This window comes from Lycorma delicatula, chromosome 8, assembly GCF_047948215.1.
Source record: "Lycorma delicatula isolate Av1 chromosome 8, ASM4794821v1, whole genome shotgun sequence".
Classification (NCBI taxonomy): domain Eukaryota; kingdom Metazoa; phylum Arthropoda; class Insecta; order Hemiptera; family Fulgoridae; genus Lycorma; species Lycorma delicatula.
Window position 1 is genome coordinate 49,865,361 of NC_134462.1, and position 27,976 is coordinate 49,893,336.

A 27,976-nucleotide genomic window follows, 5' to 3' on the forward strand; every position below is an offset into this window, starting at 1 on the left:
TTAAAGGATGACAGCAGAACATGATGCAAATAGTCACTTGCACTCATTTAAAATCCTGATATTACTTAACTCTGATGTTCATAATTACGCTGTAACTTAATAAAAATACTTACCTCATCAATGATTTATCAATACCTCTAAAATTCAAATAAAATAAAATGAAACATAGATTAACTAAGGACTTGACTGTGTGCATTTCAGAAAATATATAAATCAAATTTGTAATAAAAAATTTAATTTAATTTTAGGAAAGTTATACACAAGTTTCCTTAGCTTTAATGGAAGACAAAAGAGCTTTTGATAAGTTCATCCTTAACTCAACGTGAGGAATTAAACCAATACCAGCACAAAATTTACTTATTTCTAAAACATTTGATTTTTCATTATCGACTTTAGGAAGTTCAGCATATATTATTAAATCTTGTAGTACTTTCAAAAGGGCCCAAGAGCCATAATTTTGTGTTGCACGAGGAAAATCGTGCAGAATCTTACATAGCTTGATAAAGATTTCAGCTAAATTTTCTTTTGAGATCTCCTTCACATGAGGGAAAATAATATCCTGAAAAAATGTTAATTCATTACTATCAATTACGATTAAACATACATACACACACACTTTTACATGCATGTAAATCAACATAGTAGGATTTTTTTTAAATATTAAGTATGAAAAAACAAAAAGTTAATATTTTTCATCTTTCATTAAAGATTCAACACACATTTTTCAAAATAAAGTGAATTTATAGCCAATACAAACCAAAATGAGTGCTGATCCAACACTTCCAATTTTTTTGTTATAGGTTCCCTGGCATCCTGGCAAGGCAGATACTTTGCTGAGAGTGTATAGGCAATGTCAAAGTGCATTATCTTATGACCCGTCATCCCTCTGTCTATGTCAGTTGCAGTACTTCAGTACTGCAACTGGTTCAAAAGCATTTTATATGATTTTTATTTACATGAAGCTGCTAATCTTTCTGGATATATTAACAGCCAAAACAATACAATACAGAGTAATGAAAATCCTCATTTATCATGAAAGTCCATTGCCTTTTCAAAAAGTTGGTATTTGGTATACGATTTTACAAAGAAGAGTGTTGTTAAATCCTTTTTTGTTTTTCAAAGAAAGATTAAATACGAACTGTTACATTTTAACATTTAAACTGTTAAATTACATTTTAACTGTTAAATTTTATAACCTTTCTTGAAAATGAAGAAAATCAGCTGGTTTCAGCAAGATAATGTACTATATGGCATAATGCCAATTTGACTTTGGAGTTGTTAAATGAATATTTTGATGACTAATTTCCTATGGACTAACCTTCATAGATCCTAGATCTCCCAAAATCAGATTCTTGATTATGGGGGTCATTTGAAAAATACTGTTTTCAAGAACAATCTACACACTTTGGATAAACTGAAAGAAAATATTAAAGGCAACATATAACCTGTTAATGCCTGGAGCACTGCTCAATGTGGACATTTATTGTGACAAATGTAAACAATTAAAAATATAGTTTAAAATACACTTGGATTCTGTGACTTTATTAACATTTTGAAGATATATGAATTACATAATTAAATTGATGAGCTCCTCTTTTTTTAAAATTCAACTTTAGCTGCTTGAATTGCTGCTTTGGTGATTAACTAAAATCCTAAGAGTGGCTGTCTTTGTGAATAAATGATCTTGGAAATCTTAACATGAACGTCAAAACTGGCACCAGTTTTGACATTCATAGATGCTTGATAATTCATAGATTTCATATACTTAGGCCCTTATGGGCTTTCATTACTCTACCCCCTATTACATGAGAATATAGTACTACAGTGTAACTCAAGTTATAAAGTTTACATTGAAATGAAGAAAATTAACATTATTATAAGAAAAAATGTTTTACGTGTAACCAGATATTTCTTGTTTTCAAAAAAGGGGATAATTTCACCATTATTTTTCACGTTCCTAATTGTATAGTTGACTAAATATGAAAATAAAACAGCTAAAATTGCATCCATCTACCATTTACTCCTGAAAATTCTGTTATTCATCAATCACAAACAATTTTAATTTATATTAGCAACTATTTAATCTTGTGATTTATTAACTTATTGTAGCACCATGACATTAGTTGTAAATATTGTGTGTTCAGCTAGTGATTCGTAAGACATTTAAATGGCAGCTTCAGTTTAATTGAAGTCATACATCTAATAAACAGCAGAGAACAAAAGTAATTTGAAATAAAGTTTATTTTGATATTTCACTGAAAAAATATACTTTCTATAATGGGAACAAAAAATTCAACATGGTTGTTGGCAAATATCACAAAACATTTGTTATGGCTTTTTTTCATTAAAGAAAAGTACATTGTCGTAACAGATGAAAAATTTTAACATTACACTAATGGACTTTTGGCAAGAAAGGAAAAAATTCTATCATAACTGGGGAATAGTTAAAAAAAGGCAAGCTACAACCAGTTTTACTGAACCAAAACATCAGGAATCTTTAAAAAATAATAAAAACATCTAATTCTGTACCTTTTTGTTTAATAGTAATAAATTAAATTCTTTTGTAAAGAGCAAAGTTTTCTTTTTAAATATATAATATACACAAACATTTAATTAGTAAAAGCCATTAAAACTGAACTACACTCTTCTACTTTGAAAAGGTACGTAGTTCTCTTAAAAAAAATAATTACAAAACCAACAATATAACAAGCGATAACAATAATTATGATAAAGAATAAATATTACAAAACAAGACGCATGCCTAAGAAGTACGTGTTCAATAAAAATTTAACTTCCATTCCATAGATTAATTGAAGGGGTACACAGTTAGAAGTAAACACCAATAGAGTAAAATAAAAATTTACCTGAACAACAATAATAAGATTTCTAATAATAAAAGAAAGACAAGCATTTGCTGATACTGTTGTCGCTCCAGATATTTTATCATCATCACTAATATTTGTAATATCATCATTAGAATTTAAATCGCTAATATGAGGAACTACTGATGCTTCTAATAATAATACAGCATCAGCAACTGTAATGAACAATTCATGTAAATGATGAGCTTCTTCTTTAGGAACTATATTATTAAACATTATTTTCCATTCTCTGATAGTAAAACATGGCAGAACCTGTAAAAAACACAATTAAATAACTTATTTAATAATCATTGAATCTGACAAATAATGATTGCTCAACTCAATGCATTTTTTGCTACAAGGGATTTCCAAAAGATAAATTCGATAGGCTATTTAAAAAAATACATTAGAATATACCTACAAAATATTTTTATTGCTGTTCAAAGTACTCATCATACTACTTTTCTACAAAGTTTCCACCATTACTGAGGCACAATCACAATGAGCATCAGGTGTATTTTTTTCACTGTAAGAGATTTTGTGTTGCAGCAGCACAATGTGAGTGGGAATTGTCATGAATCAATACAACATCCCATGTAAGTGTGACGCATTATTTATTCTAAACATAAGATTGAATTTCTTAAGCTTAATACAGTCAAATTGTTAATAGACTTCTGGGATGATTGTGGAGCCTTCAGGAAAAAGGTCGTCCACAGGCAAAACTATTTTTCTGCCCCAAAACACTGACATTATTGCCTGCTAGAATTTCATCTTTACTGGTGATGGCATTGTTTTAAACTCAGGGTTAGCATGTAACACCCATGTCTTGCTGCCAGTGACTATAGCTCAAAACGTTATCATCTTACTCTCTCTATTTTGTCACAAGATCAATGCACTGCCCTGATGTTTCCTTTAGCGTTGTTCTGTTAGAACCCAGCAATGTGTACCATTCCTGATAGTTCAATTTCTTAGGCACAATTTACTTTAGAAGTCAACATGAAAATTCTGGAAGTACAGACAGAACATCACAGTGAGTCATTTATTCATCTAAGCTTGTCTTCAACTGCATAAAAATCTTCATTCACTAGATGAGGAATCTGCTGTTTATAATCATGAACATTTTCATAACTTTCATTAAAAAATTGCATCAATAATTATATCATTAAATCACACATTAAAAGTTCTTCATCAATGTCACAAATTTGAAAGAAAATTGCAACCAATTAATAATCTTTGTACACTGAAGAAATGGATAGACTGAATTTTACACCTGGCCATTGTGTTGATGTGGTTAGAAATTATTAGCACACACCATGCACCATATGTATTGCATGAATATATGGAAATGTCATCATTGCATTGGCAATGAATTAGATTTTTTTAATAAATTCAGCATGTATATGCAGCACAGTGACCAGTGCTGCAATATCAGTAGTACTTCTTTCCAAAAATGCTTCAAAAAATAATAACATATTAAGAAAAGACATAAAAGTGTAATAAAAATGGTAAAGATAAAATATACAGAGCTATGTTAAAATGAAATTACAATATTTGATATGGTTAAAAAAGAGGATGGAATATGACGAGGAAGAGAGTTTAAACCTCTCCTATTTATCATGGGTAGAATGGGTTACAGAACGTCATAACAGAAAAGAAGAAAAAAACACAGTAGCTTGATGTTCTCAGACAAACATATGATTACTTGATAAAGTAAGAAAAGATCTGACTAATTCTGTAGAATGATGAAATAAAAGTATTGGGCACAGTTTAATGCAGAAAAAAGACCGGTAATAGTACAAGAGAGATATGGTGACACTGCACAAATATATATAATAACACTAAATGAGAAAGTACTAGGTGTGCAAAGAAGAGAATATCTGCGTTTTAATTTGTTATAATACCTTTTGAATGAGGTGTACAATGTTGATTTAAGGCTAAATCTAAGAGGAAAAAGGAAAGTTTTAGTTACATGCATAGCCCTAAATTGATTCTCTATTTTTCTGCTTAATAGTTAAACTAGCAAAGATAGTAACTTCTGAAAAGAAAGCCTTTACTGTTTTGCACTTTGCTAAATGTGAAACTCTAGTTACTCTTCAATGTGCATTCTGTAGAAAGATTAAACATTACCCTCCAAGTGATAACATTTGTCGATGACATAAATGGTATGAAGCAATTGGATATCTGTGTAAAGGGGAGAATATATAACAACTGAGAGTGCCAAAGAAAATGTTGAATGTATCCGGGAGTCTTTCCTGCAAAGTCCTAAAAGCTTTATTAGGAAGGCCAATCACAAACCAGTGAAGAAAGTATAGACTGTTTTAAGAAAACATTTACAAATTTAACCATACTGTTAACAGATGTTATAGGCTTTTAAGCCTATAGACTATGTTGTGAATGCTAATTTTGCAATCAAAATGTTGCAGCATTAAGATGACAAATTTATTGTATTTAGTGTTGAGTCAACATTTCATTTTAGTGGAAAAGTTAACAGACATAATGCCTGTATTTGGGGTCAGAAAATTCCTATGACTTCTTATAAAGTGAAAAGGACTCTCCAAATTACATGTTTTCTGTGCAATTTTCCTGATGGAAAGTTTATGGACTGTTCTTTTTCGCTGAAGCAAAGCATAACAGGAATTACTTATACTGGTATACTGTAAACATGGCTCTTTCCTCAACTGCACAATGTACTATAGAATTTTATTTGGCAACAAGGTGGTCAGCCTCTTCACTGGCTTAACTCTGTACAAGATTGGTTTAATGATGTTTTTCCCATCTGAACAGTCAGCATGGACCCAATGACAGGGCTTGTTTGGGGTGGGCTCCAACGTCACCTGATCTAACTTCTTGTGATCTTTTCTTTGGCGTTTTATAAAAGATTATGTGTGTGTGAATGTACTTCTGCTACCTACTGATCTACCCAAATTGACACACAGGATTGAAGCAACTATTGTTTCCATTACTCTAGTTGTGCTGGTTAAAATATGGGATCGATCCCTCCTATTGGTTGGATGTGTACCACATGACAAAAGGTGCTCAGACAAACACTTGTAGGGAAAAACTATAAGAATTACTTTTTCATTTTATTCATGATTCATTACTATGTAAAAGTCAAGGATATTAAACAGTTTTAAAACCTTGATATCCTTTTTTTTGTACATCATATATTACTAAGAATCGAGATATTTTATGTATTTGGGGTATTATCTTACCAAAGAATGCTAAAGTAGAAAAGGAAGTAAGCAAAAAGTTATACAAGGAAATTGGGGATTTTCAGAGAATAATTAAAACAATTTTTTTTTCATCTAAATTTATAAAATCTTAAATTCTTAATATGAATAAAGTCTCACAGCACAGGAAGAAAGTAATGTATATTCCTCCTGAATACTAATGTATGTAACACAAACATTGGTTAAAAGGGAAAGAAGATTATAATAAGAGTAAGATATATACTTCTGGATAAAGTTCAAGATAAATATTTTAGAAAGAGACAGAGCTAGCAATGATGAACTGAGAAAGCAATTGTAATTAGAGAGTTTGAAACAAAGAAACGTCAGGTCTGCGTAAAAAAAGATTATCAAAGATATTATTCTTAAATGAAGAAGAGAGAAGATCAACAGGTAAATTAATGATGAAATGTATGAGATGCAATATGATAAAAATAAGCAGTACAGTACCCTTACCTTTAATAAAGTACGAAGAAAAATATCTTTTCGCATATCAGATAGAAAGGATACATCAATATTAACACCCTCACCACAGAGTATTAATTTAAGCCAATATAATTCAATACTAGTTTTACTAATAATATCACTTAATGAAGGTATGTAAGACAAAACATGCATTTGGGTAATTACATTTAACTTTTGTAACTCTTGTTTCATCCAGTTTACAGCGGCAACTAAAATAAATAAATAAGCATAAGTTATCAAATAATTAAAACCATGTTAGATGAAATGAAATCATCTTCATTATCAGTATTGAAGTTTTCCAGTTTTATCACAAAGTCAATTCATATTTTTTTTAAATTTAATGTATTATTATCTAATCAATTTGTACATATTAATGTACTAATTAAAATTTATTTTTGTAACAGCTCAATGAAGCTATTTTAGTATTAAATTGTTTTTTTTTCTTTGTAGATGATTATTCTGTCTTCCTGAATCGTTGTAATACAGATATATATGAGGGCAGTTAATTAACAAATGTAAAACATAAGTTTAGTTTAGAGGATAGCCAAACTATCTATACATATGCTACAATGAAAGATCACATTTGAGAATGTCAACACACACCAAATACATATTACAATGTATTGTAATATGCACCAAATACAGACCGAAATATTTGCTTATATTATTAAACATTCGAACCTTCACCAGTATATGTTGACAAACAGAGGTAAGATCTGGTGAGGATTGAAATTAAAAAAAAAAAATCCCAATACCAATCTCTAAGGTAAAAAAACTACAAGAAACCCTCATAAAAAAAGGAAGTTTAAATTTAAGCCAATCATAACTAACACTCACTAACCTCACCTAATTAATATTAAATATACAAATTAAATATATTCTCCAACACTGGAGGCGATTAATCAAATTTACCGCATTCAACATGCACCGATTGTGAGCTGAATAAAAATACTTTTATAAAAAAAAATTGAACAAAGGGCAGACCAAGTGACCACTTATTTGTATCATAATCATTCATCTACGCAGTTAATGTATTCTGTATATCCTCATTGATCCTTTCAATTTATGAAATGCTGAAAATTTGATTAATTTTTTTTATAAATGGAGTTAATTTGATTAACTCCATTTAGAGTCAATTAGATTAACAAGTATAATTTGTATATTTAATATTAATTAGACGAGGTTAGAAACCACAGGTTATGTTCAATTTAAATCTAACTTCATTTTTTATGAGGGTTTCTCATAATCTATTTACCTTAGGGATTGGTACTGGGTGATTTTTTTTTTTTTTTTTTTAATTTTTACTTATTCTTTCAACTACCACCAGAGCTTATTTGTGTTTGTCGACATATACCGGCAAAGGTCTGAATAAGCAAATATTTCAGTCTTTCATGCACATATTTGGTATTTGTCGACATTCACCAGAGAATATCGAAATTTGCCAGATACTGGTCTTTCATGGTAACACATACATATAATTTTCTTTTTGGAACTCATAAAAGTATTTTTGTAAAAGATTTTTATAGTTTTTTAATGTTAAAAAAGAATTAATTTGCAAAATTCTTTGTAAAGTTTTTCAGTTTTGGAAAATGTGTAAATTATTATTATATACATTTATAGTATTGACTTGTAATAAAAAAAAAATACAGTCTATTTTAAAGCAAACTATAACTTATACTTCAATTATCAACAATATCTTTAGTTTTTAATTAGTGTTGATAAGTTTAGTTAACATCTTAGTACTTTGAAGAAATTCCATTCAACGATTCAAATTAAAAAAATTAGATATTAATATATTAAGTTACTAAACAGAACATTCATTATAATAATGTCTTACATTAAAAGAAAACTATTTTTTTTTTAAACTTTTGTTTATTATTATTTGCTAATCTTTACTACTTTCTGTTCTGTGCTAATTCGCTACACAGTTATTGCATCCTTCATCCTGTTACATATCTTACACATTCAATTTTTTCTCCTTTCTCTACATTTTTTACCTTCTACATGTACAGCCCTCTATTAACTAAATCAGGATAACTTATATGATTTAACAATCCAAATCTTCAAAGGATGTTTTTCTAATTCTTATATCTATATCTGATACAAGCAGGCTACCTAAATAAAAATGGTTCTGCAACTTCTGATGTATTATATTTCCTTTATCTTAAATATATCTTAAAATATATTTTCTCTCTGCATTCCTTTCTGTCATTTATTATTTTTATCCTATTCTTATTTACTTTTAAAATGAATTTTCTTCCTTAGAGAATACTTAACTACGCAATTCAAGGATATCGTTCTTTGGCTGGAATCCATAACAAATGTAATAATATTATAATCATTACTATTATAATTTAATATTTGCAGCAGAAGATTCTAGCAGAATGGATTTTTTAATGGTAAAATTAAAGAATTAAGCCATAATTACTAATTTTTGTGGAAGTTCAAATATGCTTTGCATAAGAATATACAAATTATTTAGGTATACATATATTTATGTAATTTTGCATATAAAATTAACAAGAAAAACACGTATATTAAAATGGAACAATAAATAGGAAAATAAATCTAAAAATTTCATACTTTTTTCCTCTTCAACAGAAAAACTTTCTATAATAGCTGTCAAAACCTCTAGAACTTTATCATAGACAATGTTCAATTGAGAATTATAATTAGGAAGACTGCATCTTGTTATATCAAGTAGCTGACATAAGAAAACAATAAGAACAGGTAAATTTAATTCATTATCTTCATCACTAATTGAATCATCAATTAAATTCTGAAAAAAGAAAAAACAAATCAGTGAATTAAGGCAAAAAAAAAGTTAACTGTAATAAAAAAAAAATAATAATAATATATAGGCATCTGGAAAACAAATAGTGACTATTGAGGCCTAATAATGCTTAAAACAAATTTAATGTTTGAAATATTACAACAGAATCCTCAAACTAACTGTTCAGTATAAATCAATGCCATCTCAAGAATCTCCTCGCTAGTTTATAACTCATTTATAAAAATCCCTTCATACTCATTATCAGAATCATAATATTTGAAATTACTAGCACCATAAGATCTAGGTTAATCTGTTGTTCATTAATAAATTAATAATATATAAAAAATGAACAAAAACAATAATTTTGCAAGACTAATTTAGTGATGAACATCTCTTTCGAAATACGAAGGAAAAATATACTGATGACTACTCACAACAACGACGAGAAAGATCAATAAATTAATAAGTAATTTGCAATGTATGTATTTTAATTACTGCTCTACAACCACCGTCATTTTTCAGGCACACCAAAACAAATAAAAGCTTCATACATATTAAACAGGAAAACTTAACTAAAAATTCCTAATTAAACACATATACGAGGTGTGATCAAAAAATACGGTAAATGAATTTTTATAGCGGCAACTGCCGACGCTACATCCATATGCTGTAATTTGTCCAATAACGTGATCAACTGAGACAGGCAGGGACAAGTTGTAACACATTCAAGCTTGCCAGTCAGCTGCCAGAGCCGATAGAGTGAGGTTGTGTTTATCGTGTCTGTCGCGCAACATGGATTTTGAACAACGCATTAACATTAAGTTTTGTTTTAAGTTGCAAAAGAGTGCCAAAGAAGCTCACAAAATGTTAGAATCGGTGTACGGCGATAATGTGGTAACTTTGAAGACTGTGTATAAGTGGTATGACAGATTTAAAAACGGAAATGAGTCTGTTGAAGACAAGCAGCGTGCGGGGCGTCCAGTAACCTCAAAAACAGTTGAAAATGTGCAAAAAGTGGAAACAATGGTTTGTTCAAACAGGCGAATGACTATTCAAGAGCTATCGGAAGACCTTAACATCTTGTACGGATCCATTCAAAGCATTTTAACTAATGAATTGCAAATGAGACGAGTGAGTGCAAAATTTGTTCCCAGACTTTTGAGTGATGAACAGAAGGAAAATCATGTGTCAATTTGCATGGAGTTGAAGGGTCATCTTCATGCAGATCCGGACTTCATGGCCAAAATTGTAACTGGAGATGAAAGTTGGGTCTATGGCTATGACCCTGAGACCGAAATGCAGAGTTCCCAATGGAAAACCAGTTCATCTCCTCACCCTAAAAAGGCATGTCAGTCAAAATCCAACATCAAGATCATGCTCGTTTTTTTTTGATAGTGAGGGCATAGTGCGATCAGAGTTCGTTCCAAGGGGAACAACTGTAAACTCTGAATTTTATGAGGGTGTACTGCAACATTTGCGAAACGACGTACGAAGAAAGCAACCAGAAAAATGGACCAATGGCTTCCTTCTTCACCACGACAACGCGCCGTGTAACACCTCGCTTCTCATTCGAGTTTTTGGCTGAAAAAAGTGTTCCTGTCTGTCCACATGCGCCATACTCACCGGATTTACCACCATGCAACTTTTGGCTCTTCCCAAAATTTAAAACTGTGCTTAAAGGAAAACATTTTGACACCATTGCTGACATTGAGAGGGCCACGACCGAGCAGCTGAAAGCCCTTCCGAAAGACGCCTTCCAGAAATGCCTCTAATCATGGAGTCAACATTGGGATAAGTGCATTGCTAGCCAAGGACAGTACTTTGAAGGAGATTAAATCGAATTCTATGTAACCTTATTACTTTTTTTAATAAAAAATTATTCACTGTATTTTTTTATCACACCTCGTATTATGGAAAGTGTATAAAAAATGTTGTTCCTAAACATTTTTAGTTAATATAAAATTGCAAACAAAATTCAATAGAATATTTTTTATTCAGTTAATTTACCTTGCTTAGCAATAACATTCCATTTTCAAATAAATAATGATTAAATGATAAAGAGATGAAATTGTTAAAAATTAATATGACATTAGAAAAAAGGCAGGCCCTATGGCCCACTGTGAAAATGTTTCATGGTTTATGTTTCATTAAGATGATTTTGTTAAATGTTTTTGCCAAATATCACTAAATAATTTTCAAGAATTTAGCAAACAACAAAAACTTTTACGACGAAATATTGATAACAGGAAGTTGGCTTGGGGACGCAATCTTCTTTGTTTATTCTTGTGTATGTTCGTGTGAGATTGACTGACTCTCTCCTACTCCCTGTGCTCTCTTAGTCTTTCTTTCCCACAGGCCATTGTAATGTACTTTAAAATAATTTGTTAAATAAAGAATCCTTTTTTTACTGCTAAATATTAACTAATAATCTCTTTTATTAATAAGTTTGAATAATAATTATATAAATATTAATAAGAATTGTTAATCATTGATTTAAATCTAATAATAAATTATAAATAAATAGTTAAAAATTACCTAACAAATTCTAATTCATACAGTATAAATAAAAAAATAAATTAAATTAATAAATAAATAAAAGTACAAATATAAAATATAAATTAATTGACAACAGACTGCTTCTGGCCTGTAAAATTTAACTGTTTCTTGAGTTGTGATTTTTATGAGTACATACAGCACACAAACAAACCCACACACCTTGCTTTATTATTGGAGAGATTGCCAGGAATTAATAAAAGTAACTATTCTATTCTTTCTAAAGTTTTGGTAAGTTTTTAATAAAAATGTTGTAACGAATTAGTTTAAATAAACAACTCATTAAATTTTAATATTCTTGTAACAAAAATGTAGTTTTTATAATGGGCATTTAAGATTTTTAAAACACCCATCTTCTTATTTTGCCTGGCCTGATTAAAGAACCTTGTTTTTAAAAATATTTATCTAACATTTTAGTTGGATATTTTTGTTGCAAACAAACAAATTTATTTATTATTAGGCAGATTTATGCTGCATTACTAAAGACATTTGAAGGTTAAGGGAACTTGAATTAGTGTTAATAATTTACTTAATTTTAAATAAACATATTTGAGATGTATAATACTAAGTAAAATTTTGAAATTTTAAGTTTTTTGAAAAGCTTGTATTTTTACAGTGTTTTTTTTCTTAATATTATTACTTCTACTGGTCATAAGAGGAGAAAGAAAAAAGTATTACTGTTTTGTGGGTGAAATAAGTTTTCATGATGTAGGTTTTTAGTATATTTAATTTATTTAACCTTTGTACTATTTTAGATTGATTTGTCTCTAGATAATATGCATATTAAAATACATATGTTTTTATATAAGACTGATACACACACTGAGAATATATTTATATTCTCTCTCTCTCTCTCTCTCTCCCTCTCTTCTCTCCAATATATATATATATTTTTTTTTTAAATCAATACTTTTAAGAATCATACTCCTCTGTACTACATACAAATATATTTATTTTATTCGATCAACCAAAGTACACAATAAATAAGTAATATGACATGACTTACCTTATTTCACTATATACGGAGGAGCGTTTTTGCAATTTACTCGCATTATCAGTTGCATTATATATTCACCTCAAATTACATAACAAACTTTGTAAAATATAATACATATTTTGTACTTATTTATTTTATTTAAAACCTTTAATCTTTTTATTATTTTTATTTTAACTTTTATTCAGTTAAATTAGAATTGACATTAAAAATTAAATTGTAAAAATTTTTACATACAACGTAAAAATAAGACGTCAAGGCATAAAATCGAATTAAAATTAAAATCATATAAAAATAATTCTAAGTAAAGCAATTATGCATGCTGTTCATTTAATTTAACATACTTTACTATACTCAATTTATACTATTTACTCAAATACTTATACTATAGTCAAATTTTTAAATTTAATTTTAATTAATTTTTCATATTTTTAAATTTTAATTTTTAATTTAACTGAATAAAAGTTTAAAATAAAAATATTAAAGGTTTTAAATTTTAAATGAAATAAATAAATACATGATATATATTATATTTTATGAAGTTTGTAATGTAATTTGCAATGAATATATGAATATGTAATGCAGCTGATGATGCGAGTAAATTGCAAAAGCACTCCTGCATATTATGCAGGAGTGGAAAAAGGTAAGTCATCCTACTTTATTTAATCTGTACTTTGGTTGATCTAATAAAATAAATATAAATGTAAATATATAATATTTAAATCTGAATTTATTGTAACTTTTGTTTTATATTGTCAGCGAAGGATAGATTAATTTTATTGCAACTGAATTTATTTTTCAGCTACACTGACCCTTAACACCTGCTTCTCATTAGCTCTACTGAACTTACTTCTTATATGACAATAGGTACTATGCAAATATATTAGTTAAGGAATAATAACATATGCAGTCCATAATATTGGATTAACAATATCAAATACCCTGTGCTCATAAGAGCTACAAAAAGTTATGAAATTATAAAAATAAATACTCAAAATAATGTTAAATTTTCCTTTCATTTTTTATAAAGATTATTATCTGTACAGTGACATGAGTAAGATAATACATTCTAGTACATGTAATAATGTATTCCAACTGATCAAAGTGTAAAATAAATATACTTCTTATTTTTGTTAAAAACTCACCTTGAACACATCAAGCATCAAAACAACATGAGACCATTTCTGGAGTTTTATACTGTCGTATAATTTAATCATCAAACAGCTAGTCAGAAATTTGTTTTCATCAATGAGGTTCTTTTTAATTAATCTTGTCACCTAAAAAATTTAATTTATTTTATTCAAATCTCGCTTAAAATAATAAAGGTTAAAAATTATTATTTCATATCTTCCATGTTCAAATATCAAAAACATCAATGCATCAAGAAATAGCAATTGTAATTGTCTTGTCGTTACATAAATGTAAATCTTTTGGAATAAAATGAGTAGCGATTCAAAGAAAAATCAGCAAATAGTCCGTCATTTGAAAGACTTATTAAACAGCTCATTTTTATGATGGTATTATCTTTAATTTACCAAAACCAGAATGCAAACAATTTAATGCTCTTCACTTTATCAAACTTAAATTTCTTTCCTTTCTTTTTCTCGTTTAGCCTCCAGTAATTACCATTCAGATAATACTGCAGAGGATGATATGTATGAGTGTAAATGAAGTGTAGTCTTGTACAGTCTCAGTTCGACCATTCCTGAGATGTGCAGTTAATTGAAACCCAACCACCAAAGAACACTGGTATCCATGATCTAGTATTCAAATCCGTGTAAAAATAACTGACTTTACTAGGACATGAACACTGGAACTCTAGACTTTCAAATCAGCTGATTTGGGAAGAAACTTAAATTTCTATCAGGAATATGTTTTACCTTAAGATTTAAGAAAGAATTCTGAAAATGATTCTATTTCCATTTAAATGTAGATGATATCTTTAGGAATGTTCAAATTTTCTTAAATAAATTTTTAAAAATTCAGTTCTTATAAGATTAAGTAAAAAATAATAATATAATTAATTATAAAAATCAGAAAACAGTATTGAAAATGAATGATTTAATAAACTACTAGCCATGAAAATGTCACTGAAAAATGTTGTTTGGAGTCTGTTAACATATTATTTACACACAGATTGCGCTTCATTCAAAAATAATACTTTCAATTCCACACTATTTAAGCTAAGTTATGCATCAAAACCTTAAGAATCAACTCCATAACAACAAAACATCGAAAATATCTCAAGCACTTTCGGTTTTCCTATCACTACAAGACAATATTAAAGATTATCCATTAAAAAAGAGACGCAATAATATTACTCAATATAGTAAAATATTATTCAATAATATTAAAGATTACTCATATTAAGGGAAACAAATGACTTATGCTGCAGTTAGGGTCAACATTTCAATTTACCTCCATCAAAATATTCTCATAATCTTAATTTTCAATCCATCTTTGACAAAATATTCAACAATGACTACATGGCACAAATCTATTTTTAAAATATGTCTCTTGAATAAGGTGTGAAAGCTAAATTGATGTTTTATGTAAATTATGACAACCGATTAGGATATGTTTGATAAAACATTGTTGGTATAGTGTTGTTCTTAATGGTTTTATTACTTTAAATTAGTTATTTGATGTCACATTTCATGAAATTAAATTAATCAGAAACAATAAAAAAAATTCAGTTGACAAAAAAAACTAGCAAAATGAGTGAAGAAAGTTTGCAATTATGGAAACTTTAATTATCTTTTGTGTGATTTGAATAAAATACAAAAAAATAAATAAATTTATATATACATATATACTTACCAAAACAGCAAAATTATCTTTTTCATTATCAGTCAGTTCATCTAAATCTAACATCACATTATTAATGATATTGAACAGTAGAGAGTTATTATATTCTTTCACCTCAAAACTGCACACAAATTTAAGAACTTTTAGCACATCCACCATTAATTTTCCATGATGAACACTGGATAAAGCTTGTTTAACTGCTTTATTAATAACTGTTTCGGGTGACTGAAGTGTAAGACTAATTACATCTATATAAAACTGTAATACAGATAAGAATACAAATATATTGGATGAGATTGTGAAATACTTCATTTGTTTATTGTTTACATTGTGTGTGTTTATAATGTGTATGGGACCAGCTGAGCCATAACAATAAAAACATAAGAACTAATTTATTATATACAGTCCACTAAAAATGTATAAAAACAACAGTGCAGAAATTGTGTCACATGAATTAACAACATCCACAATTTGGTCCAACTGACCCGGATAATGTTAATTTTAATGTGTTTGTGAATTACGAATTACGTGAGACGTTGGCATCATTCAGCAACGCCCCATGACTAGAAGTCAGATATGTCTTAGCTTATTTTTCATCATTCACTTTTTAATATTTTTAATTGTTAATTTTCATGTGCATGCCTCTACCCAGCCATCAAACTTGTGCCGTGTTAAACATCATTATTATTCTTGTCGTACGACCATTTGTGAATAATCGTATCTTCACTACTATTAATTAAAAAATGGAGGATTCCAAACAGTTAAAACTGTTAATGAAAAAACATTTAAATTGCTAACAATCACTTATGGTACCGCTAGTGCTCCTTACCTAGCAACAAGAACTTTAAAGCAGCTAAGCACTGTATGAAGAATCCTCCTTTCCAGTGGCATCCAAGGTAGTCGTAGAGGATTTTTATGTGGATAATGTTATGACTGGAGCCAAGACAATAAAGGAAGCAAAACAACTACAGAGTGATTTAAAAGATCTGCTTCATCAAGGGGGTTTTCATTTCAGAAAGTGGAGCACTAACAATCCAGACATTCTATCTGACGTTCCATTAGATGTGGCTAAGGGTTGCATTGAGATAGATCAAGACACTAAGATTATGATACTTGGGTCTTATGTGGAATCCAGGCCAAGATGTATTCCAATTTTCCTTTCGTGAAGAAAACACAGTCGTAAAACAACTAAATGCACTAGTTTGTCGGCAATCTGAAAGATTTTCGATCCCCTTGAAACCATAAGTCCAGTAATTTTAACCGGAAAATTAATCATCCAAAAATTGTGGTCCTATTCACTAGGATGGGATGAAAGGGTACCAGATGGGATGAAAGGGTACTTAAAGAGTGGACTCTGTTTTAAGAGTGATTGCATATGCTATCAAACATTGAAGTCCAAAGGGCTATGGCCAAAGGGCCATAGTCCCTAAACAGAAAGGTGTTCTTTAGTTAGAGATACATGGATTTGCAGATTCTTCAGAATCTGCCTATAGTTCCTGTATATATCTCAAGTGTGTTGACCTTGATGGAATCATCACTGTTAAATTTAGTCACATCAAAATCTCGTCGCACCGTTAAACAAAATTTTGTTACAAAGACTAGAGTTGAGTGACGCTCTGGTGTTATCTGAACTATGCAATCAACTGTTAATGCATTACATCTTCAAACTGATTTAATTTCATATTACACTGATTCGACTATAACATTACTGTAGATTAAACCTTCTCATTGGACAACATTTGTTGCTAACAGGGTATCTCAGATACAAATTAACACCGACATCAGGTTGTGGAAGCATTTGAAGAGTCAAAACAATCTTGCTGACTACCTGTTGTGAGGCTTAATGCCAGATAAGATTACGAAGGCGGATTTGTGTTGGAAGGGGCCTTCATTTTTGTATAGGTCACAGGAATCTCCAGAAGAGCCAGTAGTCTACCAACTGGTGATCAAATTGCAGAGCGTCATCATATGTTACAGCTGAAAACCAAATGATCAATTTAAATAATTTTTCTAGTTTACAAGGACTCAATGTTAATGAGTTATTGTTTACGTTTTATTAATAACACTCAAGCAGAAAATTCGCACCTTCGCGGTCCATTATCAGCTTCTGAACTTCAATAAGCCGAGCGTGCTTTGGTGAAGATTGTGCAAAGGGAATTGTTTCCAAGTGAGCTTAACAATTTGCATATAGGAAAACCACTAACCAAAACCAGCCAACTCATTTCTCTAAGTCCATTCTTAGACAAAAACAATGTAACACATGGTGGAAGATTACAGTACTCAGATTTAGCTCCAGATCAAATTCACCCCATCCTCTCACCAAAGAGTCGTACATTTACTGATTTATTGCCAGACACTTTCACACCAAAATGCTTCATGCAGGGCCACAGTTATTGTTAAACATTATTCGTCAAAAATATTGGCTGATCAATGGCACAAGTTTAGCTAGTAAAATCTTCTGTCAATGCATCACATGCTTCAAGGTAAATCCAAAACTTCAGACACAAATTATGGGTGATTTACCAAGATCAAAAGTTCAAACACCACCTTGTTCTTTCTATACCACGGGTGTAGACTATTGTGGTCCATTTCATGTTAAATTAACTAAATAAAAAGCAGCTACACCAATAAAATATTATATTTCACTTTTCATTTGCTTCAGTACACAGGCTTTACATTTAGAACTAGTAGATCTTACTACAGAGTCTTTCTTGGCAGCACTTCGAAGATTTATCTCATGACAGGGGAAACCCAAAGATATGTACTCAGATAACAGCACTAATTTTGTTGGTGCTCAGTGACAACTGCTAGAACTAGCTAAGTTACAGAAGAACGAGGAATTCAAGAGTTCTATCTTAACCTCACTATCCCAAAGGAATATAACATAGCATTTCATACCATCCAAGGCTCCACATTTTGGAGGTTTATGGAAGCCACCAGTCAAACTTGTCAAAACACACCTAAAATGTATCATGAAGACATCAGTTTTAACTTACGATCAGTTTGTAACATTATTAACACAGGTAGAGGCATGCATAAATTCACGCTCATTAGTTCCTTTGTCAGATAACCCAACCAATCTTTCTCCTTTAACTCCTTGTCACCTTGCAACTAATCCTGAACTTTCTATATCTGATCTCCCAGCAAATAAACTATCTCACTGGCAACAAATCCAACAGTTGTTGCAACACTTCTGATCACGGTGGTCGCGAGACTACTTGAATGGACTACAGCAGAGAAAGAAGTGGAACACTTTTACACCTAATTTAAGCATTGGTGACATGGTTATCATCAACGAAGACTCTTTTCCCCCAATGGAAAATAGCCCATATTGTAGAACTTCATCCAGCAGAAGATAACAAAGTTTGGGATGTCACTGTCAAGACTTCAAATGGTGTATTCTTTCTTTTTCCTGTTTCGCGTCCGATAATTACCATTCAGTTAATATTTCTTCAGAGGATGATATGCATGACTGTAGTCTTGTACAGTCTCAGTTTGACCATTACTGAGATGTGTGGTTAATTGAAACCCAACCAACAAAGAACACCGGTATCCATGATCTAGTATTCAAATCCGTATAAAAGTAACTGCCTTTACTAGGGTTTCCCAAATCAACTGATTTAGGAAAACGCGTTCAATCAAATGGTGTATTGAAGAGACCAATCAACACATTATGTTTATTGCCAATTTCTGTTAAAGAAAACATTAGACATTAACTTGTTAATGTTGTCATTATTATTTGTGTGTATTTATGTGGTATTTTAAAGATATCTCCAAGGTAGAGGGCATGAATGAGATTGTGAAATACTTAATTTGTATATTGTTTACATTCTGTGTGTTTATAACATGTATGGGACTAGCTGAGCCATAACAGTAAAAACATAATAAGAAACTAATTTATTATATACAGTCCACTAAAAATGTGTAAAAACAACAATGCAAAAATTATGTCACATGAATCAACATCATCCGTATATCACAACTTGAAAAAAAAATAGAATAGTAACTTTCTGTAAGGAGCCAATCATGTGTGTCAGCCATCAACTATGATCTGGGATACAAATATTCACGAAGATCTGGCATGTAAAACATATATGTGATAATCAGGCTTTTATTAAATTAGTATACCAAATAAGATATAGAAATCCATTTTCTAAAAGTGATGCTTAATTAAAAAACTCATACAATGTCGTTATGATAAAGTCCACTTGCTGTGTATATAGTACCAAAAATCCTCATTAATATCACAGAAATATTAATATATGTAGTGCCAGCAGTATGAGAAGTTCAGAAAGATGAGTACAAAAGAAAAGCTTAATGCAACAATGTGGGAACTTGTCAGTCTAGACAAGTGACTAGGAATGAAATCATAGTATAATTTTGAACTGGGCAGATTGAAATTAAGGTGGAGATTAATGGTTTAAAATAATATAAAATCTGTGCTCTTTGGTTTAGCAGTTCTTAACCACCGACTAAAATACTCATTGAAAACAAAAATGAAATATATATATATATATATATATATATATATATATTTCATTTATATATTTCACTCATTGAAATATATAAATGAGTGAAAACATTTTTGGCACAATATTACAATATGGAAGGAAACCTGGTAACAATGAAATCAAATATAATAATAAGCAACAGCAAATCTGAATTCACAAGCAAAGAAAAAATTGTCATTAGGAGCAAAAGTGAAATGTATAGACTACTGTGTTGCTGAGGGATACACACTAATTGATTATTTGGAACTAAAGAAATCATAATCATATATTCATTAATAAATAAACCTTTTATAATATTGCATAATAAAGATAATATAACAAATGGGCAGAAAGGCTACTTCTCAGATAAAAAGGTATCTACTACTGCTTTACTTAGATGGATCAAGAGACAACAAAGTAAATGTTAATCAAAGTCGCATTACAACTTACAAAAGGTTGATTATTAAATAAAAAGAAGACATTATGTTTTATTTAGTATTATTTAAAAATTAATTAACAGAGAAATAATCTTTCTATAAAATAAAATCATCTTTTAATAGTATTTTAATTAAAAAAGATGGGAAAAATTTTTGATTTTCTCACAAATTGAAATATTTTCTTGAAACAGTCCTATCCAGCTTCTTTAATTTAGATACCAAAAACACTTTGTCTTGATTTATAAGAAACATCATCTTGTAGCATGAGAATGGTTGTTCTTTTGTAGCTCATCATTTACTGTTAAAAAAATTGAGAAAAAAATGAGAAATTCCTAACTTAGCATGTTCAGTTTATCATCATTCTGATATTTTGAAGAGTAAGATACAAAGCAAATATTATAACAACGCAACAACACTCTAGCATGTTACTCGTATTTACACAGAATGCAGGAAAACTGCAATTAAGTTCTATAGTAAGGGCTCAAAACTTAAATATATCAACAAAGAAGTGAAAACTATATGAAGAAAAAGTGATGTGAATAGTATAAGATATACCATTTGTCTCAGATTTTTTCACCATTCTCTGTTTCTCAAGGTGTCTAATGAAATCTGTGACTGAAATTCCAGGTTTTTTTTTTCTATAAAACATATATTTTCAAAATTAAATACAATATGGTCACCAGGATGACCTACTTTTTTTTATTAAAATAAGTAATATATGATTAATAGTTATTTCTTCAGTTAAATTAGAAGTTAGTTTTTTCAGTAGTTAAGTACAAAAGAGATTCTACAATAATGCTAATTGTTGAAAAATAAAGCATAAAGAACAAACTTCTGATTTGAGGATTGGTCCCTCTAATGGTTCTGTCTGTCAGTGTTTCTCTCTCTCTCATTCTTAGAATCTCACAAAATAGGATCAAACCAGTATAGAATTATTTTCTTTCACACCTTCTCTTTGAAATAATAAAATCTTAAAATACTTTCATAAAATGTTGGATACAAGTTGCCTAAGATTTCAATAATTTTCTAAATTGATTGCCAAGTTTTTTCAGGAGTCACCTTGTTTCCCTATTCTAGAAATTTTTTGACATAGCAACTATAAACAACATTTCAAAAAACAAACAATTAATGAACAAATGCGTATTAGAAACTATGAATTTTTATATAATTCAGAGATCTAAATAGGTTTGAGTAGCAGTACTGTTTGTTGTATTTCCCGTAACAAGCATAAATTAACATATCAGAAATATCAGGGTTAATTAAATATAAATTAAATTTTAAATGTAATGTCAGAAATCCTACCAATACTCCAAATGGAGAAAGTACAGAAAGGGGTCAATTGACACTTGAGTGGCAGTACTCAGGGTTAACCTTACATAATAAGTAAATTAACAAACAAATTTAAAAGTCACATATAAAATTAAAATACTCACATCCATTGTCTGAGCATCTTCATCAACAAATTTATTAAAAACTTCAGTAAGTTTTGAATCAAAGTCTGGTAACTTGAGTGCATCTGTCATACCATACACTTTGAAAAATGATTGCAATAACACAACCTGGTTGTCAACATGAATATTTTTAAGAGCAGATAAAATAATATTTTTAAACAAAATAATTAAATTTGAATCTAAATTATCATTTTGTTCAATAAATTTCATATATTTATTTAACAAAATTTCATTATCTTCCTGCGAAATTAAATGAACCTTTTCTTGAATAATATCTAAAGATGCAACATCAGGAATAAAAGTTTCATTTTTTATTAATGCACTTAACCATATTGTTTCATTTTTATTAGGATTCTTTATATTATTTAATATTGTTTCAATGTCGGCATATTTTATTTCATCAGTTTCATCAGTGGGTTTTATTGATAAATTAGAAAGTACTGCTGTTAATTCTGAGTATAAATGAGAATTTACACAACTTTTTATCTTTTCTTGATTGATAAACTGTAAACAACAATAGATTTCATTACCAATGATCACTTGTAAATTTTCTTCAGTGTACTCATCTAATTCAATCCAAGATATCCATGTCAAAATAGTTATACTTTGAGCAGTAGTTAAAAATTTTGATAAAATCAATTGCATACTATTCTTCAATATATCAGTGTTCTCATCGATTCTAATCTTTACTTCTTTTTGGAATTCCTTATTTATTTCAATATTATAAATTTTTATATTAGCATCGTCTTTAAAAACTGGTTTAACATAAAACTGACAACATGTTTTCACAACTGAAGTAATTGATTTCATAATACAAGCACTGAAATAATAAAGTTTATTTTGTTCCCAAGATTTATAATCATCAATTTTTGATGAATTAAAATTACCAACTATCGATTGAAAAAATTCAAAATATTTTAACTTTATATTAAAATTACTTTCATTATTAACATTTAGTAAAATAAGCTTGACAAAAATTGCACGTAAAATAAAATCAACATATTTAAATAACTGAAATGAATCCTTAGTTTTTAATAAAATGACATACATCTCAATGACTTCAATGCTTAACACAGGCGGTAAAAATAAAATAGATTCATATAAGAAGTTATCGAGTTTCAAAAAAGTAATTATTTCAATAAATAAATATTTACTTAATTTAGGTATTGTCCCAATTACATGACCATAATTTGGGTTCTCATACAAACAATCAAAGCAGTCATGATCAGTATTAAGAAAAAGCAGTAAATAAACACGTCTTAAATTGTCATCATTCATAGAGACTTGATTAATTGCTTCTGCCAATTTTTTATTAATGGTATCAACTTTAGATTCATTTCCTGAAAACAAAGGAAAAGTAATTAATTAAATGCAAATAAATATCAGAAAAAAGTAAAACATAATCAAAATGGAAAAACAAACTTACAAAATGTTTGTTAGATTTCTTGCAGAATAATTAAATGAAGAATTTGCATGTGTGTGCTTTAAAAAAAAACCGACCAGGCACTTATGCAATAACTGTGTCTTCTTTTAATTTATATTTATGTACAGATTAAGAAAGCAAAAAATGTCAATAAGATTATTTCTAGCTGTTGACTAACTACCTGGTTTCAATGTAACAATAACATAATTTCAATTCCATAAGATATTATCTTACATCACCATATTCATCCGAGTATTTTTACATGCAATATAAATTTAATCGATATAATGAATAGGTATATGATTCTCAGTGATTCAAAACTAAAATTATTTTTTATCAGAAACAGAGAACATATGAAAAAGTTTTTAAAAACATAACATTAGGAGAATTAATATAATTATTCACCAAATACATTATGTAAAAAAAAACCTCCAGTTATTCTGATATGATTCAAAAATGTTAACTTAAAAAAATGAATTATCACAAACCAAATGAAACAAATCTTTGACAAATCTTAGTTGAACTGCCAGTGGCGTGGCGGGACAGAAATTTAGAAAAATCCAATTGATTGGTGAAACTTCTAGGAAATGGATTTAACGCTAATTTTCACAATTTATTAACAAATATAAATATTTGTAAACAAATATAAATAATTGAATATATAAACATCCTACAGGAATAGTTATGAAGACTTACAGAATATGGTACAAGAACAGAATTCAATGGGTATGAATATATCATTATCTTGAAAATGTGTAAACTGCAGAACATAAAAGATGTGATTGAGATATTTCACTGTTTGCAATTATGCTAAGTCTCAGAGTGAGAGATCCAGTTTATTAATTAAATAAAAATATATCAATAGCTTGTAATATCACCAATTGCCTAGCATTTGAAGAAAATTTTGGTGAATTTAATACTTAGGGGAGGCTAAAATGTAATGCTTATCAATCAAGAATCTTTCCTTGATCCATAACCTGACTGTGTTCCTTAGTTCATTATTCATGGTGAAATGAATATATTTAATATCTCTTTAATTGTAGAAAAAAATGATAATTGCAGGATACCAAATCTGGTGAGTACAGAGGGTGTGAAATAGGTACTTTTTCTGCTATTGAAATTCAATCACTGCACATTGTTTTAGATGTGTTGACATAAAGATGTACTAAACTCCATAACAATAGCAACTGACAGAAAATGAGAGGGGTTACAAATTCCAGAGATGCAAGTAAGGTACTTTGTGAACTGTAGTACTATCAATCATTACAATAAACGTTGAGTGGAATGTTTCTAATAGTGTTCTCACATGACTACTTTTTATAATGAACAACTTTTTTTTCCTTACTAGCATTTTATTTATATTAATTCATTACACAATTAATCAAGTAAATTTCTGTTTCACTTGAAAACTTGTTATATAAGAATATTTAAAAAACATTCTTATATTTTTGTATAAGAATGTTATAATGTGCATATAGAGAAGAACGTAGTTCTCTCCCTTATACTTCAGTACAATATACAGATTACATCATGTGTAAAATAACTGTAACAAATAATGAGTTTTAGTTATGGTCGAGAAAAGTTATTAATTAATCCAGTTGTAATCTAGTAATATCTAGTTGTTTTATTCATATTTGTTATTGTATTAATATATTAATACAGTGTGTTACTGTACGTAGAACTGCATGCATTCATACAGATCTGTACCGAAGTGGTTATTAATAATGAATTAAACCATATTGTCCAGTCTTGTTTTTTCTTTCCATCATTTATCATAAATTTTGTACACTTGGCTGAACTCATTACAAATGAAAATGATGCTGTGTTGTTTTTTGTAAATAACATTTTACACAATTCACATAGATGTGAACGGGGGATGACATGATTTTACAAATGGGTGTGTGGAATCGGTGGACAGTTACACCAAAATTCATTTCAGACCAGTTGGTTCTAAATTATCATTTCGGAAAACATATTTATTTATGCTTGGGCAAAGTTTATCAGTTACCAGTTAAATTTTGTGAACAAGAGTTAGAAATCAACCACAACAAATGTGAGGGCCTGATTATCTATATGGGTGAGGTTTGTGCTCACAATCATTAGCAATCTGATGGCAATTGGCAGACCCAATATGACAGCTGAAATTTACTTGAGTATGTTCATGTATGAAAACATACTATTGGCCATATACTGCCTCAGCAATGGGTCTTTAGTGGTTACTGTCAATAAAATATGTTATGTTTTTTGGTTATGGTGCCACACAGAAGCATGCAAACTTTAATGTCTCTAATAACAAATTACATAAATGTGAAAAATTGGCAATATTTCAGACAAATGGCGAGCATATCAGAGAACTTCAAACTTGCCAAGAGTATTTGGTGGTTAATATAACATTAATGCTATTGATTCATAATGGAAGAGTACTAAATCTATTTAACATTTTACTGGATCACTGTTCAAATTAACAAGCTAATCATGATTTTCCAATGAACAAATTAACTTCATAACCACTTCTGTCTCTTAAAATTTCAACATCATCTTGACCTTTTTACCTTTTAAATAACTACTTGTAAACTACTTTTACTTTTAACTACCTTTAAATAATTACTTTTTAAATAACTGAACTACTGCCTTGCTTTCATGTTATCAATGGTGGTCATAGATTATACTGGAATGGAGGATCCAGCATTTCAGTGATGAATGAACACAGTTGTGGAGGAGGATTAAGTAAATTTTGTTGAAATTAAAAAACTGAATCCAACTTCGAATTACATGATTGGAATATTGTTCAAATAGCCAACACATAGTTTCTTAACCAAAATAAAGAGATGATGCACCCTCAGATATTGTATCAAAGATTTTAGTATCAGTGTCATCTAATAATGTGGGGGGCTCTAATACTGAAATAATAATAGTAGTCTACTTTACAACATTATTAATGTATAAATATTATCAAATGTATGCATGGAAGATAACAATTCTAATCAGCTTAATACGAGAAATGTAATGGTTAGATAAAAGAAAAACAAAGCCTTATAATCAATATTAGTGATTTTTTAACTGTTATCTAACTGTAGCAGCCTTTTATAAAAGGCTGTAAAGGGTAATGTTACTTTAAACTTTCAAGAAAAAAAGAGTTGAGGAAACTAAACTAAACCACGAAATCTCGCATATTAATTTTACAATAAAAGTAATGTTGCATGGAAAAAACTAATAGTATGTTCATGCCAAATAAATAAATATCCTATATTTTCTGTTACTAAGTTAACATGCAATCCTTTACACGTTGATTGTTAACATTCAATATTAATACATCTAAAAAATAAATAAAACTAAGCATTTTAAAATGAAAAGTTTTATTAATTTACTGTCAGGTTAGGTTGGTTTGGATACACACTTTTCTCCAGTTGTATTTTCTACAAAGTCTGATTAATTCAAAGTAACTGTAAAGAAAACTAGGTGAAAATAGAGCACAATCATAAATAAATAAACATATGTCTAAATGGGAAATAAACATGACAAAAGTAGATTTTTTTGATTATATCATCAATTTTTACTTAAACTGTATTTCAGCAAGAGAGATTAATAGTAAGGAATTTGTACAGTTTAGGGAAGAGAAGTCCTGCTAACTGTAAAGAAATATGTAATTAAGATGAAGGGGGGGATTACATGAGTTAGGATATCATGAATAACAAATAGAGCCTAAACTCTCAATTCAGAATTTAATTGTTATCAGAATTCAAAATCAAGAACTCAGTTGTTAATTGAGCCCTCGCAGAATAGAGACTTGTGTCTAACTAGGGAAAAGCTGTTCCAAGAATTAAAAAAAAATCTAAAGAAAATGGCTGCTTTATTTAAAAGTATGCGACAGATTAGAAAATAAAGAAAAATATGGTAAATGCAACGCAGGGAGGTAAAATGCTTAAAGATTAGTAATGTCCTTTATGGACGACTACAAAACTAATACCCTGCAAATTCAAGTTCAAACTTTATTACTAATTTTGCCACATATGTTTTTGAAAAACTTAGATTGGCAAAAAAACTATTTTGGGTAAGAAATAATCTTATCTCTGGATATGTCACAATATTAAAGGAAACAAAATTTGGAAGGTACGGAACCCATGATCAAACAGATTTCAAGCACTTATCACTGATTAATATATTATCAATTTTGATAAAGGAAAGAAATACAATGATCGCCCAAACACCTGAAAAATGCCTTTTTTACAAACAACTGTTATCATTAAACATATTAAAACTTTATTAACATAAATAGATTAGAAGTATTAAACATAACCTTACAAATTATTTTTCACTAAAATAATGTTCATTTTACCTGAATTAATATTTTGAAGTTTTCCATGAATCTTTTCTTGGCTTTTTAAAACACCCTGAATAACAGCAAAATGAGAATCAAATTCCATTTTCAATTTATTTTCAAAAACTAAAACTAATCACGCAACCTAGTAAACTTTATCATACAACTGTTGTTAC

The 27,976-nt window shown here is 29.2% G+C and overlaps 1 protein-coding gene across 1 annotated transcript; it reads right to left on the reverse strand.

Annotated features, from left to right (window-relative positions):
* Positions 1-218: 218 nt before the first annotated feature.
* Positions 219-27,976, reverse strand: LOC142328949 (uncharacterized). Its single transcript, XM_075373143.1, has 8 exons — positions 27,819-27,976; positions 22,042-23,399; positions 15,694-15,939; positions 14,019-14,150; positions 9,137-9,332; positions 6,545-6,762; positions 2,865-3,134; positions 219-559 (listed from the first exon to the last, which is right to left on the reverse strand). Exons 1-8 carry the CDS (start codon positions 27,904-27,906, stop codon positions 254-256), a joined length of 2,814 nt encoding a protein of 937 aa, XP_075229258.1. The 5' UTR covers positions 27,907-27,976; the 3' UTR covers positions 219-253.